The sequence below is a fragment of the Staurois parvus genome, unplaced genomic scaffold, assembly GCF_062004578.1.
Source record: "Staurois parvus isolate SC_StPar_1 unplaced genomic scaffold, SC_StPar_1.0 ptg000048l, whole genome shotgun sequence".
Lineage (NCBI taxonomy): Eukaryota > Metazoa > Chordata > Amphibia > Anura > Ranidae > Staurois > Staurois parvus.
In genome coordinates, this window is record NW_028317844.1 from 5020519 (window position 1) to 5037167 (window position 16649).

At 39.5% G+C, this 16649-nt stretch overlaps 1 protein-coding gene across 1 annotated transcript in view; it reads right to left on the minus strand.

The window, feature by feature from the left end:
- AFG1L (AFG1 like ATPase) overlaps nucleotides 1-16649 on the minus strand; it is a 154163-nt gene that overhangs the window by 90120 nt on the left and 47394 nt on the right. The window contains exons 4-5 of the mRNA XM_089664829.1: nucleotides 15754-15855; nucleotides 14558-14688 (exon numbers count right to left, since the gene is read on the minus strand). Of these exons, the coding sequence (XP_089520955.1) occupies nucleotides 14558-14688; nucleotides 15754-15855 (233 nt within the window). The remainder of the gene's footprint in view (nucleotides 1-14557; nucleotides 14689-15753; nucleotides 15856-16649) is intronic.

Genomic DNA, 16649 nt, shown 5'->3' on the forward strand with positions numbered 1-16649 from the left:
TCAATTTTAGCTGCTCTGATTGCCCTCTTGCATTTCTTATTGCATTCCCTGTAACCCTTAAATGTCAAAGCTGTCTCTTCCATTTCTATTAAGAACATCATTGAGCTACATGAATTTAAGTTTCGTTCTCTTATGGAATGAAATGCAATGGCGAATGCTATTATTTTGCAATGGCAAATGCTATTACTTAACACACCCTTAGAGCACTCTGTGTTCTTTGTTAAGATTTGGTCCCATTTAGTATTAACTAGTAAAGAGTAAATACGAGTTTTAGTGATGCCCACATGTTTATTCACTTTGTGAGATTGTGATCAGAGAGAGGAAAGGGGGCATTTGTGAGGTTGTCACCAAATATCACCCAAACCTTACTCTCCCCTCCTCGCACGACCTCCTGCTCTCTAGCTCCCTTGTCTCCTCCTCCCATGCTCGTCTCCAGAGCTTCCCCCATCCTCTGCAACTCTCTACCCCAATTTATCAGACTATCGCCTACTCGGCTCACTTTTAGGCGATCTCTGAAAACCCATCTCTTCAGGGAAGCCTATCCTGCCTTCAGCTAATAATGGAATCTTCTACTCCTCCTACCAGTCCATCCCCCACAGTTGCTATCTTTTGTACCACTAGCCCCTCCCTCCTAGATTGTAAGCTCCAAGGAGCAGGGCCCTCCTATCCCTCTTGTATTGAACTGTATTGTTGCTGTATTGTCTCCTGTTATATTGTAAAGCGCTGAGCAAACTGTTGGCGCTATATAAATCCTATATAATAATAATAATAACTTGATAACAATATCTTTCTTATGGGGCACATGATGAAGCTGTTCAAGCACAAAAAATTAAAATATTTAAAACACAGGGAAATTACCCAGCCAAAGAGAATAAAGGTGGACTCCAGCCAAAGTTCTATATATATTAATAAAAATATATACGTAAAGAATTTTTTGCCTGAAAATATATTTTTAATCCTGTTCAAGCATTTTCATCACACTACTCTGTTACAGAGTGTACTCAAGAACGTAAAGTTACTTTTCCACATTACAATACTGCAATACAGCTTGGTCACCTTCTCACTGCTAGTCTGCTGACTGCACAATGAGGAAGCATTACCAAACTGATTATATTTGCCCCCTGCTCTCCCCACATGTAAGCAAGCTCCAAGTGTCTGAAAACATATTAGATTGACTGACAGCACTGTGCATCTCGACCTGGCTCACACTGGTGGCCCTGTTCTGCTGGACAGGGGATTAATAATGTAAACCTGTGCCCAGATAATGCACCATAAACTCTCACAAATTCTGAAAAAGCACTAAAAGGACTTTAAAACAAGACATAATTCACCACTGTTTCTATGAGCAACGTGGAACAATTAACTTTCAAATTTTAGCACACTGGCACTGTGTTTTCTATGAGAGCAGGATGCTGCTAAATAGTTTAATGGCCATAGTCTGCACACAGGTGCACTTCAAGTGCAGTAAAAAAAAAAACAATATCTAGACATAGCAAATAAATAAAAGTAGCAGGATGACATCACACATGTGTGTGTAATGTGCAATACAAAAAATAGAGGGCATTTTCAAAACTGCCATCATTATACAGTGTGTTGAAAAAGTATTCATACCCCTTGAAATTGTCCACATTTTGTCATGTTACAACCAATAATGTCAGTGTATTTTATTGGGATTTTCTGTGACAGACCAACACAAAGTGGCACATAATTGTGAAGTGGAAGGAAAATGATAAATGGTTTTCAATTTTTTTTACATTTTTATTTATATTTATAATAAAAGTCAAGTTTTATGACCTAGTAGGTTGGATGTGAGGTGAAAGAGGCGCATTACCTTGCATTGATGTAGTACTGGCAAATTCCTACAGTAGGATCAGTACAATAGATATGAATAACTCTTTTTCTTTTTGTTCCTTTGCACATTAAAAGGGAAAATTATTTAATTGTACGTGTTCCATGGATGTTTTATAACAGTTTACTGCACTACATTGATTAATCTATATATTTATCAATGCATGCATTTATATTAATATATGAATTGATCTTTTGTTGTTATTTATATATTTTTTAGATTGATCAGGATTGTTTATAGTATTTTATTGCACTACACTTAAAAATATATTTAATAATTTATTTATGTGAATTGATAATTTGGTAGTTATTGATATATTTATTGGGTTGCTTTTTGCTGAAATTGTTTCAGAGCACAAATATTATTATGGACAATCAATTACACTTTACTGCACTGTATAGATGAATTTATCTATATAATTATTCATTTATTGGTATAGGAATCTTGAGTTTTTTTAGTTTATCTGTTGAATTACACTAGAGTTTATGTGCAGTATATTGCAGGTACATTATTGTTATTTTTATTTATTAGTAACATGAAAGGAAAATAGGATTTATTGGTTGCATGATTATGGATTCTGTACATGAGTGCTTTGCTTATGCAATCTAAGCACTGAGAGGGTGACATCTATAATTAATCCAGTTGTGGTAGGATTAATGTACAATCTCAGGAGCATCGCAGAGAGTGACTCGATCCAAATGACATCTTGCAGATCATAGAAAGCTTTAATCCAAAAATGTGTGCAGATCATAATAGATGAACATCAGATAGGTCAAAAAATCATAGTGTGTCTAGCTCTAGCAGAATACAGTACATGTGGTGAATGGAGGCTAGAGCACGATGAAGAACGGTGGGACTAACTACATAGAGTATCCCCTAGTTAAGTATTAAGGTAGGGAGAAAATATTAAAGGCAAGTAATTATTTTCTTTTGGATTGTATAAGATTGCACTTTATTCTTAACACTTTATTGCACTACACGTATGAATATACAGGTACTCCTCGCTTAACGACCGAGTTCCGTTTCAACGACTTGGTCGTTAAGCGAATTGGTCGTTAAGTGAGGAACTGCATGTACTGTATACAGTAGTACAATATATGCATAGTATTTGACAATACAGTATTCTAAATAAGTAAAATAACAAGAGAGATCAAACTGAAAACTTCCACTTGTCTTAATTTGCATAGGTTGTGTAATTTACACACAGTACTGGAATGTTGTATTACAGAACATAAAGTTAGCAAAGTACGGTCGTAACGGTGAAGAGATGGTCGTAAGTGCGAGCGGTCGCTAAACAGGTAGGTCGTTAAGCGAGGAGTGTCTGTATTTATTTAATAATTTATTTATATGAATAGATTTGATTGCTATTGATTTATTTATTAGGTTTCTTTGTGTTGATATTTTTCATAGCAGTCATTTTTTAATGGATTACCAGTTTAAAGCCCCCACATATATAAACACGCGCACCCTGGGTGCATACCTACGAAAACAATGATTGCTCAACATATGTTACATTTTGCTGCACACCAAAGTGAGGGCAATAATTCTAGGGCCATTATCATGGTTAACTCTCAATGTATGACCTTTAAGGGCTTTTAAGCATCACCTATTGACAAATTTGATTACAGAAGTTTGTCGCCAATACTCAGGTGCACACAATTTTAAAGCAGTAGTAAACTGCCTGTAAAAAACAGAACAATGGGCTCCCTGTGGGTTTAGGCCATAATGTACTAGCATGCACCACATACCAGTACATTAAGACAGACTTAACTGTACATGGAGCTCTCCAGCACCGCGCTGTCACAGCTGCCTGGTGCCACCATCTTCACCCAGTCTTCCTTCTGGGCTCGCAGGCTCCAGTAACATGAATGGCCAAAGCCGTGATGATGCATGCGCATGGGAGCCCTCGGATGTGGCTCGAAGGTCTGAAGGTCTGGCTTGCTATGCTGCCCCTTCAGAGCACATGCACCAGTGATGTCACCATCTGTATACTGTGTGAATATCTATTAAACAGTGCATGTTTAGGAGATATTCACTATACCTACAGGTAAGCCTTATAGGTTTACCTGTAATTACAACTTACAAAGTGGACTTTCATTCCACTTTAAGGCGTGACATGTTGGGTATTCTTATTGCAAACAAGTAATCTTATTGCAAACTACCATAATTTTATAATTCACAGTTACTGCTTTCAGAAAATATATAATATTTGAGAATTTAAAGTAGAACTATAGGCAAAGTATTTTTTTTCCATTTTGGATAGAGTAAGGGATGGTCATAATCTGTCGGATTATTTTTTGCCATCTACATCCCACTGGGGACAGTTCCCTTCCCTTCCAGTCTGAAAGCCAAAACAGGAAGTGAGAGGAAATCGCTGCAAATAAGGGAATCTCTAGGGGACCCCTAGGTTACCCCTGTTAGTGTCCCAATTTGAAGATTTCCCTTCTATTACTATTCTGGGGACAGCTCAAACATTGGGATTTTCTTTTATTTTAACTTTTAATGGTAGTGGTAAACAGGGCAAATAGAGAGCAATAACAGGTGTTCTAATCACTCTCCACTCTAACTAAAAAAAAAAAAGCTTTGAGTATTGTGGTACTTTAAATTAACCTTCAGGCCTACGATCTGTATATTAGCAGATGTGCAAAAAAATCTAAACAACTCTGGCAGGGAAAGAGTTAAAGTAAAAGACTGCAGAATCCACAGAAGGTTCAGACCAAATGTACAGAAATTCCCAATCCAAAGAAAAATTGTCTTTTGCATGATTAGAAGGAACCACAATAGCATAGGAAGCTCCCGAGACTTCACACTTGCTTGGCAGAAAGGAAGGAACAGATTAGGTCTTTGAGGCAGTATAAGCCATAAAGGAGTCTATATATGGATTAGCATATTAAATATCTACGGGCATGGCCATGTGTAAAGCATCAATCTGATTGGAACGAGCACTGAGCATGTCAGATACACTAATGACCCTATTAAAAGCAGATCCCAGAGGCGTAGGTTGTGAAGGATCTTAATCAGAGTCAGAAATAACAACAGGAGCCTCAGGCATACTTAAAGATATGGTGTCAATAGGCTCAGAGGTGTGTGCTGCCAAAGATGAAGCAGTGGAAAGGGCTATACATTTGCTAACAGATTCATTCATTAATCGCATACAGACTCTCAAAGTCAGAAGTGAAGATTAGAGATCTGGCAGCTCTAAAATATGCAGCAGACTCAAGCAACGAAAGCAGAGACAATAGTGATGGGAATGAACATATATAAACTAGGGTCCAGGACAGACTTCAGTTCCACTCATCTCCAGAAATAGTAGGGGAAACATGGAACAAGGTTGCCTGATGTAACAGGAATTTCCGTGAAACAACTTTAAATGCTATAATGGTCCAGTAGGTTGTTGTGGTAAACAACTAGGCCCAAAAAGAGGCATAGCCTTGTGTAATCACAAACCAGAGTACACTGCAGGATAGTGAGGTTTAGGCAGTTGGAGGTGACAACATCTCTAAAGGCAGGCACTGGATAAGACCAGAGAATCCACATGGTTTTTCTATATAGGAGAAGGCTTTTTCTCCTGACAGGTGGAGGGGAAGAGGGTGAGGAGCGCAAGTGCATGCAGTGCTCTATGCTGTGAGTGAAACCGCATTGAGGTCTCACAGTCTGACTGCATTACCTCAGGAAACAATGGTGGGAAGGTTAATAAAATGAAGCTATACGGCTAAGAGTTGTACTTCCTGCATCACAATTCTGTTCATAAACTGAGCAAAAGGAATAGGGTATAATGCTTAAAAGAGAAACTACTGTTCTAGGCCTAGATAGAAGGTTGTAAAAGGTCACACATCAAAATGCGTAACCATAACAGACAGCTAGTAATAGAGTCAGCCACATAGGTATTGTCTGGACTCTGGGTTTGGAAATAGTGCTCTGCCACCAAAAGGCATGGTACAAGGACTGCCATGGCACAGTGGAATACCTAAAATTCACCAGACCATGCAAGATATTACCAGAGACTGGGTATGCCGGATGCAGTACCTCTGCTCCAAATAATAGGCATACTCTTTTAACTAAAAGAGTGCACCAACTATGGAGTGTGTATAAATGGAGTCACATTAAAAACACAACATAAAGCTTGCAAAAGATTCACTTAATTAGCCAACATTACTTGCAGCACAAGCAGGCGATTAATATATGCAGCTCTCACAATTTATAAACGTTTGACGAGTAACATGCCAAGGTGAAACTGTCTAAAATTTGTTTCTTTAAAAAAAACAAAAAAACAACAGATTTTTGTGTTTCAACTTCCTGGTCCTTCTAAGGTACTGGCTATGTAACCAGGATTGCACAGAAGTCCCCTGTAAAGGCAATGTCATCTGTGCCTTCACTCACTTAGATCTTGCTTCACAAGATTGTGATGTACTGTCATACTGCACATGTGCGAGATGAAACATGTGACATCATACACCACATTTCGCGTATGTACCAAGCAAAATTACATTCATCTGTAAGAAAAAAACAAAACAAAAAAAACCCTTTCCCCTTGAAATCTTGCATAGGCTTCAGAGGACTGGCTGAAAGTGCTCCTCTGCATCATTCAGATGTTCAGTGGCAAATTTCGGACGGGCCTGGACATGTGCTTTCTTGAGCAGAGGGACCTTGCAGGCACTGCAGGATTTCAATCCTTGTCAGCGTAGTATGTTATCAATTGTTTTCTTGGTGACTGTGGTCCCAGCTGCCTGGAGATCATTGACAAGATTCTCAGGTGTAGTTCTGGGATGATTCCTCACTGTTCTCATGATCATGGACACTCCACGAGGTGAGATCTTGCGTGGTGCACCAGACCTAGGAAGACTGACAGTTGTTTTTTGTTTCTTCCAGTTGCACATGATTGCACCAACTGTTGTCACCTTCTCACCAAGCTGCTTGGCGATAGTTTGGTAGCCCAGTCCAGCCTTGTGTAGGTCTACAATCTTGTCCCTGACATCCTTGGACAGCTCTTTGGACTTTGCCATGATGGAGAGTTTGGAATCTGATTGTTTGATTGCTCCTGTGGACAGGTGTCTTTTATATGGGTAACAAAATGTGATTAGCAGCATTCCCTTTAAGAGACTGCTTCTAATCTCAGCTTGTTACCTGTATGAAAGACACCTGGATGAATGATAGGGGATCAAATACTTATTTCCCTCATGAACATGCAAATCAGTGCATAATTTGTTAGACATGCATTTCTTTTGAATTTTTTGTTGCTATTCTGTCTCTCAGTGTTACAATGCACATACCATTTGATTTTTAGACTGATCATTTCTTTGTGAGTGGGCAAACATTTAAAATCAGCAGGGGATCAAATACTTATTTCCTTCACTGTATAACAGCTTCTGGGAGGACTGTCCACAAGGTGTAGGAGTGTGTCTATGGAAATGTTTGACTATTCTTCCAGAAACGCATTTGTGAGGTCAGGCACTGATGTTGGACCGAGAAGGCCTGAATCATAGTGTCCACTCTAATTCATCCCAAAGGTCTTCTATCGGGTTGAGGTCAGGACTCTGTGTAAACCAGTCAAGTTCCTTCACCCCAAACTCACTCATCTATGTCTTTATGGACCTTGTTTTGTGCACTGGTGCGCAGCCAAGTTGTAACAGGAAGGTAGCATGAAATAGTCCAAAATGTCTTGGTATGCTGAGGCCTTAAGAGTGCCCTTATTGGAACTAAGGGGCCAAGCCCAACCCCTGAAAAACATCCCCACATCATAATCCCCCTCCACCAAACTTTACACTTGGCACAATGCAGTCAGGCAAGTACTGCTCTCCTGGCAACCGCCAAAGCCAGACATGTCTATCGGATTGCCAGACAGAGAAGCGTAGTTTGTCACTCCAGAGAACACGTTTCCACTGCTCTAGAGTCCAGTAGCGGTGTGCTTTACTCCACTGCATCCAACGCTTTGCATTGCACTTGGTGATGTAAGGCTTGGGTGCAGCTGCTCGGCCATGGAAACCCATTCCATGAAGCGATTCTTGCACTGTTGTTGTGCTAATCTGAAGACCAGACGAAGTGTGGAGCTATTGAGTCTGCAGACAGTTGTTGACTTCTGCACACTGTGCACTTCAGCATGTGCTGAACCCCCTCTGTCATTTTACATGGCCTACCACTTAGTGGCTGAGTTGCTGTTGTTCCCAGTTGCTTCCAGTTTGTTACAAAACCACTAACAGTTGACCGTGTAATATTTAGTAGCAAAGAAATCTCATGAATGGACTTCTTGCATAGGTGGCAACCTATCACGGTACCACGCTTGAATTCACTGAGCTCCTGAGAGTTATCCATTATTTCACAAATGTTTGTAGAAGCAGTCTGCATACCTAGGTGCTAGGCCATGGAGGTGATTGGAACACATGAATCCAATGATTTGGAGTGGTGTCTTAATACTTTAGGTGATATAGTGAATATATATATATATATATATATATATATATATATATATATATATATATATATAAATAAATGTGGAGATGTAAGTGATGTCACCTTCCCGGCCTAACCTTCTACTGTATGTATACTGAAGCTAAAAACCGGTGCGGAATACGTGTCTGGAGCTCATGTGGATGGCCAGAGCTGCCAACATGTTTTTTGTATTGTAACAGAAAATGGAAAAAAAGAATGCGTTTAAATGCTTTGCCTACAATGCAAACACATCTCCATAGGACATGCTCCAAAAGAACACAACACAGAGCAATTTCAGCCTTAAAACTATCAATTTACACTACATAGCTGATGCAAATGGGAATCTGATGACCATTTCAAAGCCATGTCAAGGCAGGAACAAAACACCCATATGTGCTGATGGGTTTTGTTTGTTTGTTTTTTTTTTTACAGGTTTGGCATTTCCAGACAAGTCAATGAAATTGCAAAACCTGCTTTAAGCATGTCAAGAGGAGGTCAATTGCAGGTCAATTGCACCTCTCAGTGAATTCTGAATGATTTCAGAAGCATCTGAAACTGATATTATACTGATACCTACATCAACGCAGGCCCTTGGATTAATAAAGCCATGAAAGAAATAATGTATGACTGGCATTAAACTACAGGCCCTTCTTTGGTCACTCTGACTACTGCTGTGCAGAACTATTATACAAAATTAATATAAAGACTGATCTGAATTATTAGATATATTATAAGATATAAGATGTTTAATGATCCTTGAATGATGACTCCAGCATTGGAAAGAAACTTTTTAATCTTTGGTCTCTAAAAAACACAAGTGGCTACACAATGAATTTGGTTGAGAAGCGATCAATCTTAAACTGCGTAGGGGGTTCTTTACAGTTAGGGCAGTTAGGGTTCAGGTACACTGCAGCTGATAAACTCACATTCAGGAGCTTTTGTTCGTTTTTTTCAGCAGCCCCTGAACTCTCCATAGTGTTTTCCTATCTGTCCATGTACACATCGTCGTTTACAGGCAGTTGAGTTTACAGTCGTTTTTTGGACGCACCAAACTTGCATTCAGGAGTAGATTTCATCATCGTTTCAAATGCTTGTAAACGCGTTTATATGCGTTTGTTTTTAGAAGCGATTTTTGACTGGTCCATATCCAGGGCACAATTTACTATGCGGTAGGATACAGCATAGCATGTTTTTAAAAAAAAAACATTTGAATCCACTAAAAAAGGCTACTAATACCGCATGATTTTATCAAGTCATACGGAAATTTAATAGTGAATTGTTGGCAATTAAAAAATAACTTTAAAAAACGGCGTGGGGTCCCCCCTCCCGTCCATACCAAGCCCTTCGGGTCTGGAATGGATTTGGAGGGGTAGCCAGATCCTAATCCCTAGCATGCAGCCTGGCAGGTCAGGAAAGGGGGGGGAAGCTGAGCGAGCGCAAGCACCCCCCCCCCAAACCATACCAGGTCACATGCCCTCAACATGTTGATGGGGACAAGGGTACCTCTTCCCCACAACCCTGGCCAGTGGTTGTGGGGGTCTGCGGGCGGGGGGCTTATCAGAATCTGAAAGCCCCCTTTAGCAAGGGGGCCCCCAAATCCAGCACCCCACGTGAATGAGTATGGGGTACATGGTGCCGCTACCCATTCACAAAAAAAAGTTGTAGTGTGAAAAAAGACAGGAGTCATTTTTTGACAAGTCCTTTAATAAAAGAATGTCCCCCGAAGTAGATGTAATGTCAATCACGATGTCCGCTGCCCCTAATAAAAAATAAAAACAAAAAATGCCCGCTACTGACGCTGGACCCTGGCCATCTGTTCAGAAGCTGGTTCGACAGCTCTTAAATATGTATGGGGCGGGGCCATCACGTGTGTGACCCCGCCCCTGTGTGACATCAGTGACCAGCATGCCACGGTCGATGATGTCATGCAGGGCAGGGTAACACAGGTGATGTCACCGGGTGGCCCCGTCCCTTACATATTTAAGAACTGTCAAACCAGCTTCTGAGCAGACAGCCGGGGGCCAGCATTGGTAGCGGAGCCTGACATCGATTCATTCAGGGTTTTTTTGGGGGTTTTTTTGTGCTTAGCCGTGGCCATGGCTAATCACATGACACAGCTGGGCTGTGATTTGGCCCAGCTTGTGCATGTGATCGCTGTGGCCAATCACAGCTAGACACACTAGTATACAATGGAAGGCATGAATGAAGCCATCCATTGTATACAACTGTCATGGGACCTGCTGTGATTGGTCACAGCAGGTCACATGGTACCGGCAATGGGGCCGGTACTCAGATCTGTCATCGGCCGTGTCCGAGGTACAGGGCCGGTGACAGATTGCGCTGCTGCGCGGCTCTGCAGGCGCGCAAACTGCGCATGCATGGGAGGACGCCATATGGCGTCCACCCGGAACGCTGAGGGATTTTGACGGCCGCCAAACGGCCATTGGCCGGGCGGCAAAAGGTTAAAGGACTTGTCAAAGAATGTCTCCTGCAGACCCCCCAACCACAGCTCAGGGTTGCGGGGAAGAGGCCTTTGTCCCCATCAACATGGGGACAAGGTGCTTTGGGGGGGGGGAGCTCCCCCCATGTTGAGGGCATGTGGCCTGGTATGGATCAGGAGGGGAAGGCACTTGCTCGCCCCCCCCCCTTCCTGACCTGCCGGGCTGCATGCTCGGATAAGGGTCTGGTATGGATTTTGGGGGGAACCCCACACCATTTTTTTTTTTATTTTGGCATGGGGCTTACCCTCAAAATCCATACCACACCCGAAGGGCTTGGTATAGATGGGAGGGGGGGACCCCACACTGTTTTTTTATTATTTTTAATTGCTGGCAATTTTTTTTTTTTACATTCAGCTGTTAGTGGGAATCCCGCTGACAGCTGAAACATTAACGCATGCTTTTCACTACTAAAATACCGCATGACTTGATAAAATAACTTGATAAAATAACATGACTTGATAAAATAATATGCAGTATTTTAGTAGCCTTTTTTAGTGAACTTACTACTTTTCAGTGCATTCTGGGCATTTTGGAGGGACTCCTGAGGTTAGCTTTTAAAAACGCTTCTAAACGCAAACGTGCATAAACGCGGCTAAATGCGTTATGCAAACGTGGCTAAACTGACGTTTTTTAACCTACGTTTTCCAGCAGTCAGTTTCCACCGTTCAGAAGAGTTTTCCAAATGCCCCGTGTACATGAACCCTAAGGATGTGGAATTCCCTTTCACAGCTGGTGTTGTCAGCGTAAATGTTTTGATATGTTCCTTACCAAACGCTATACACATGAATATGGAAAACAACAGTCACTCTCACACACATTCTCAGATTCAACTGGATAGACCGGTGTGTGTATGCAACCTTACCAACTACGTAACTAGATGAAAGGATTTCAGCTTTAAAGTTTAATTTGAGAAATTCACCCCTTATGGGCTGCAGACAGCTCCCAGAGACAATGGGGGAATGACAATACAGTAAATGTAATAGTTTAATGATAATTGGTAGGGAATGCTTAGGTTTTAGAAAGCTGGTTAAAATGGTAACAGACGGAAGTGGCCTTGTTCAATATACTACCCCCTGATGTTCCCAAAAAAATCGATTAAATTATTTTATATATAATACTGGCGGCTCGCATTACCATAGCTAGAAGTTGGAAACAATCCTTGATCCCGCTGGATAGAGTGAAACAAAAACTTAACTGGATAATGGTTAATGATAAACTGACGAGTATTGTCACTGACTATGTGTCCAGATTTGAGAGGACTTGGGAGCCTTGGATTAATTATATAACTGTATCGTGAGTGTCTGGCAGCTGACCCCCCCCCCTCTTATTTTCTTTTTTTCACTTGGGAGTAATATCCTTCTTCGTCTCTCTCTTCCTCTCTTTTTCTACTTTATTCGTTGAACTTTTTTTTTTCTGTTATTTTTGGTTCATTTTGGTTTAATTTTTGTTTATTGATTATGAAACCTGTACGTCCTGATGGCTATGACACTTTTTGTGTGAATTGTAATGCTATTGTCTGATAATTTTTTTACGTACCTATAAGTGTTATGATTCTGATTCTACATCTTGTTCCACCATGCAGGTGGGCCTTTTTTTTTGTTTGCCATCTTGTTTTATGCTTTAATATGCTTGTTTCTCAATAAAAATATTGAAATATAAAATAGTAACAGACAAATACTGTATGTTTAACACCCATTGTTGAAGACAATAAATTAGACATGTATTTTTACTATAACACTCAGTTCTGGGTGCCTTAGACTAGAGGAGAAAATGTAAAAAGTCAATGTAATATGCACAATATTGCACAAATTTGAAATACGCTTTCTAACATTTTTATGCTTTCCACCCTTTTAAATCTAGCCAATGTGGATCATAGTATTGAATGAAGGGACAATAAATAATCAAAATGAAAACAGTATCATATTAATAAAGCCTCTAAACTTCATTAGATCATACTCAGAATCTGTTAATGGGAATAAAAAAACAGAAATAAAAAGTGCTGGTGTCATTTTAAAATGCTACTCTTAACCAGAGGCTCAACTAGCAAAATACATGCTTGTATAAAGCAATATAGAGCAGCTTCAGATAATTGACATGCAATTTACGTGCATTTAACTCCTCTTTCTGCCATAACACAGTTGTAATGATTTTCTTTTTTGTCGAGCTAAACATTACTTCTGAACCAGTGTTTGGAATGCTCTGTAATAACATTTGGATTATATGACTGAGAGGACTACACTGATCTAAGACTGATGAAGAAGAAAAAAAGCTGGATAGATATGCCCTGGGCTGTAATGTAGTGTTTTGATGCGGCAAGATTCAAATGCCTTTTGCCTTAGGAGAATAAATTGATTTGTAAAAGCTATCTAATTAATAAAGCAAGAGTCACTTGATGTGCCTGCTTGCCAATTTACTCTCTTTTGATCTTATCCCCTTACTTATACTGTAAAATTACAGCTCTGTTTCAGAGCGGGAGAAGTAAGCAGGAAAACAATGAGCAACGTATTCTTGTAATAGTCTTTTTTATAGTATTCTGCATTCATTATACCGTAGAACAAAAGCGAAGGCTACAAATTACCACTAATGGCAGTCTACTAATGAAGAGAATGGAGAAATTTCATTAGCATTTAAGAGAAAAGATTTATTATGACCTAGAGTTGCTTTCTATTATGACTCACTTAAGTAAGAAAAAAGGGGAAAGAAAAATCTAATAGTTAATTTACATGTGTAAGTGGCTGAGACTCTGTCATCTGCTGATTGGTACAGAGCCACGTAATGAATAGCAAATATAAGCATATAAAACCAGTAATTAGTGTTGGCGCAAATGATGTGCATCTTGCTGAAAATTTCAGACTGTTCTGTGTGTTTGTCTTCTGTTTAGCAGGTACCTTGTCACCGATATTACAAACACTAGAAACCATTCTCTTTAAGTCTAAGGTAACTTCCCATTACTTAATTGAAGTTAAAAGCATATTAAGCATACAACATGTTTCATAACATTACTTAACAATAAAACCTGTTTTTCATTTGCCACTATATGCAGAAGTCCCAGAGATATTGGAACTATTCAGCTCATAAACAACTCACTGATATAGAATTAGCAAACAAAAATTCTTCTCCATTCTGTCACCAGAGACCTAGTTATTCCCTCATTGGGTGCTCTCATCTTGTCTCACTCACAGGACAGAGGAGGTAATGTCAGCCCATAAGTCCCATACACCTCTGTCCTTCCTATCATAAGCACATGTCATTGCTATTTGCACAGGTGACCAGGAACATGACCACAGATTCAGATGAGGGCTTAAATATGGACTTTGACAAAATATCAAAATGTGCATGTCAGTAACAGTGATGTTTAGTTTACATGTTTTGTGGGAAACGAGAAGCTTTTGAAACAGCTAATGAGGCACATTATAAATGTACCATGGTAATACAGAAAAAATAGCAGAGACTAAATAAAAGCATAGTCCTCCACTGCATAAGTGTGCACTCTCTCCTTCTCTCACTGCTACAGTATTTAAACACAGTGATCATGGAAACTGCACCACAGACATAAGTGGAGAAGCGAGTGACTGTTTTGCAGTCATTCAGAACTGTCAGTAGACAGTGCCCTGCTGACACAGAAGCGTTTACTAAATTGGAAACCACAAAGGGATCAAGGATTGTTGACATTCACCTACCACAGCGATCAGCAACCTAGTCCTACATATGTCAAAAAACTGAACTGGAATACATGAAGCACCCTAAGCAAAGACCAAAAAACAGTTTTTAAGTTATTCACCTGGAATTCATCAAAACACAACAAACAGGCTTCTTCACTTATTTCCTCAGCTATAGGGGCAATAGGGTCATAGGTGTTGGCCATGAATCCTGCTTTCCTTTTTGGTAAACTTTTCTTAAGACGATGTATTCCTGGATGAAAAGAAAAAAAAAGACTTCAACATTGTCACCTACAGAATACTTAAAAGGTAAATGGTGAAAGTCACTGACATACAAAAATTCTTTAGATAAAACACCACTAACACAGAACCCCACTAGCTGTTATATTAACCAGTTCCCAACCACGCTATAGCCAAAAGATAGCTACAGTGCGGTCTGCTAGTTCAGGGAGAACGTCCATGGATGTCCTCACAGAACATTCCCCTGTGAAGCGCACCGTGCTCGAGCTGTTTTACCATGTGATCAGCTGTGTCCAATCACAGCTGATCACAGTGTAAATAGGAAATGCCGGCTATCGGCAGTCCTCTCCTCATGCTGACAGTACGTGAAGAGAGGAAAGCCAGTAAGCAGCATTTCTCAGAGGGGACATCTACACTGATCATCAGGGCACTGATGATCAGTGTAGCCCCTATCAGTGCTTCATATCAGTGCCCATAAGATCTTTGTATCAGTTCCCATCAGGGATGGCTATCAGTGCCGGCAATCAGTGCCTATCAGTGCTGCCTATCAGTTCCCATCAATGCAGCCACATCAGTGAAGAAAAAAAATCACTTATTTACAAAACTTTGGAAACAAAAACTTTTTTCTTTTTTTTTTTTAATTTTTGGTCATTTTTACTTTGTTTAGAAAAAATAAAACCCCCATTAGTGATTAAATACCACCAAAAGAAAGCTCTATTTGTCTAAAAAAAAATTATAAAAATTTTGCTTGGGCACAGTGTTGCATGACAGCACAATTGTCATTCAAAGTGAAATAGCGCAGAAAATTGGCTTGGGCAGGAAGGGGGAAAAAGTGCCCAATAGGCAAGTGGTTAAAAGTGACTTTTCACTGTAAGGAACAACAACAGAAGGCATATTGTCCATTTATTTTATTGACACTGTAAAATTAGTATAGGTTATAAGTTATCTTTTGCATAACAGGTTGTTCCACATATGCTTTTTGGAAGGAACCAGATACAAAGGGTCCATAGCTTACTTTATAGTTTATAAACAAGCCTAGGACAGCACTTACAAAAAAGTCTTGATATAACTAACTTACTTTCATGTACATCAAGCATAAATCCATGAAAGTGCACTCGCTTTTTCTTTTCCACTTCAACATGTGCAAAAAACATGTCCATAACCATGGTCTTGCCAGTACCTTGAAATAAGAAAATAAGGTATTAACATTAAATAATTTTTCACTGCACTTTTGACTAATTAAAACTTTAACATGTCACTAAAGATCCTGTACAATGTAAACTGTAGACAAGGATCTATAAATATCTTGAAGATACATAGGCCGGAAAAGATATATGTCCACTATGTGTAATAGAGAAAGTACATTTCTCAAAACTTGGCCATCTAGTAACCACTATCAAAACCTTTGCTGTATCTAAGAATTAACTAACTACATGCCCTCCGGAAGATTTACCCCCCCCTTACTGACCAGGCCATTTTTTGCAATATGGCACTGCGTTACTTTAACTGACAATAGCGCAGTCATGCAACGCTCTACCCAAATGAAATTTTTGTCAAATAGGCAATTTGACAAATAGAGCTTTCTTTTGGTAGTATTTGATCATCTCTGCGGTTTTTACTATTTTGCGGTATAAAAAAATTTACCAACAATTTTGAAAAAAAGAAACATATTTCTTTATATTCTACTATAAAACATACCCAATAAAAAAAAAAAAAATGCTTCCTAAATTTAGGCCAAAATGTATTTTGCTACATATTTTTGGTAAATAATATAAGAATTAGTTTGAGCAAAAGTTATAGCGCCTACAAACTATGGGACGTATACTGTAATTTGTTTTAATGCTAGTAATGGCAGCAATCAGCAACTTATAGTAATATTGCAGCAGAAATTTTTACACTAACTGACACTTTATGGGAACCAGTGACACTAATACAGTGATCAGTGCTAAATATATACACTGATAACTGTACTAA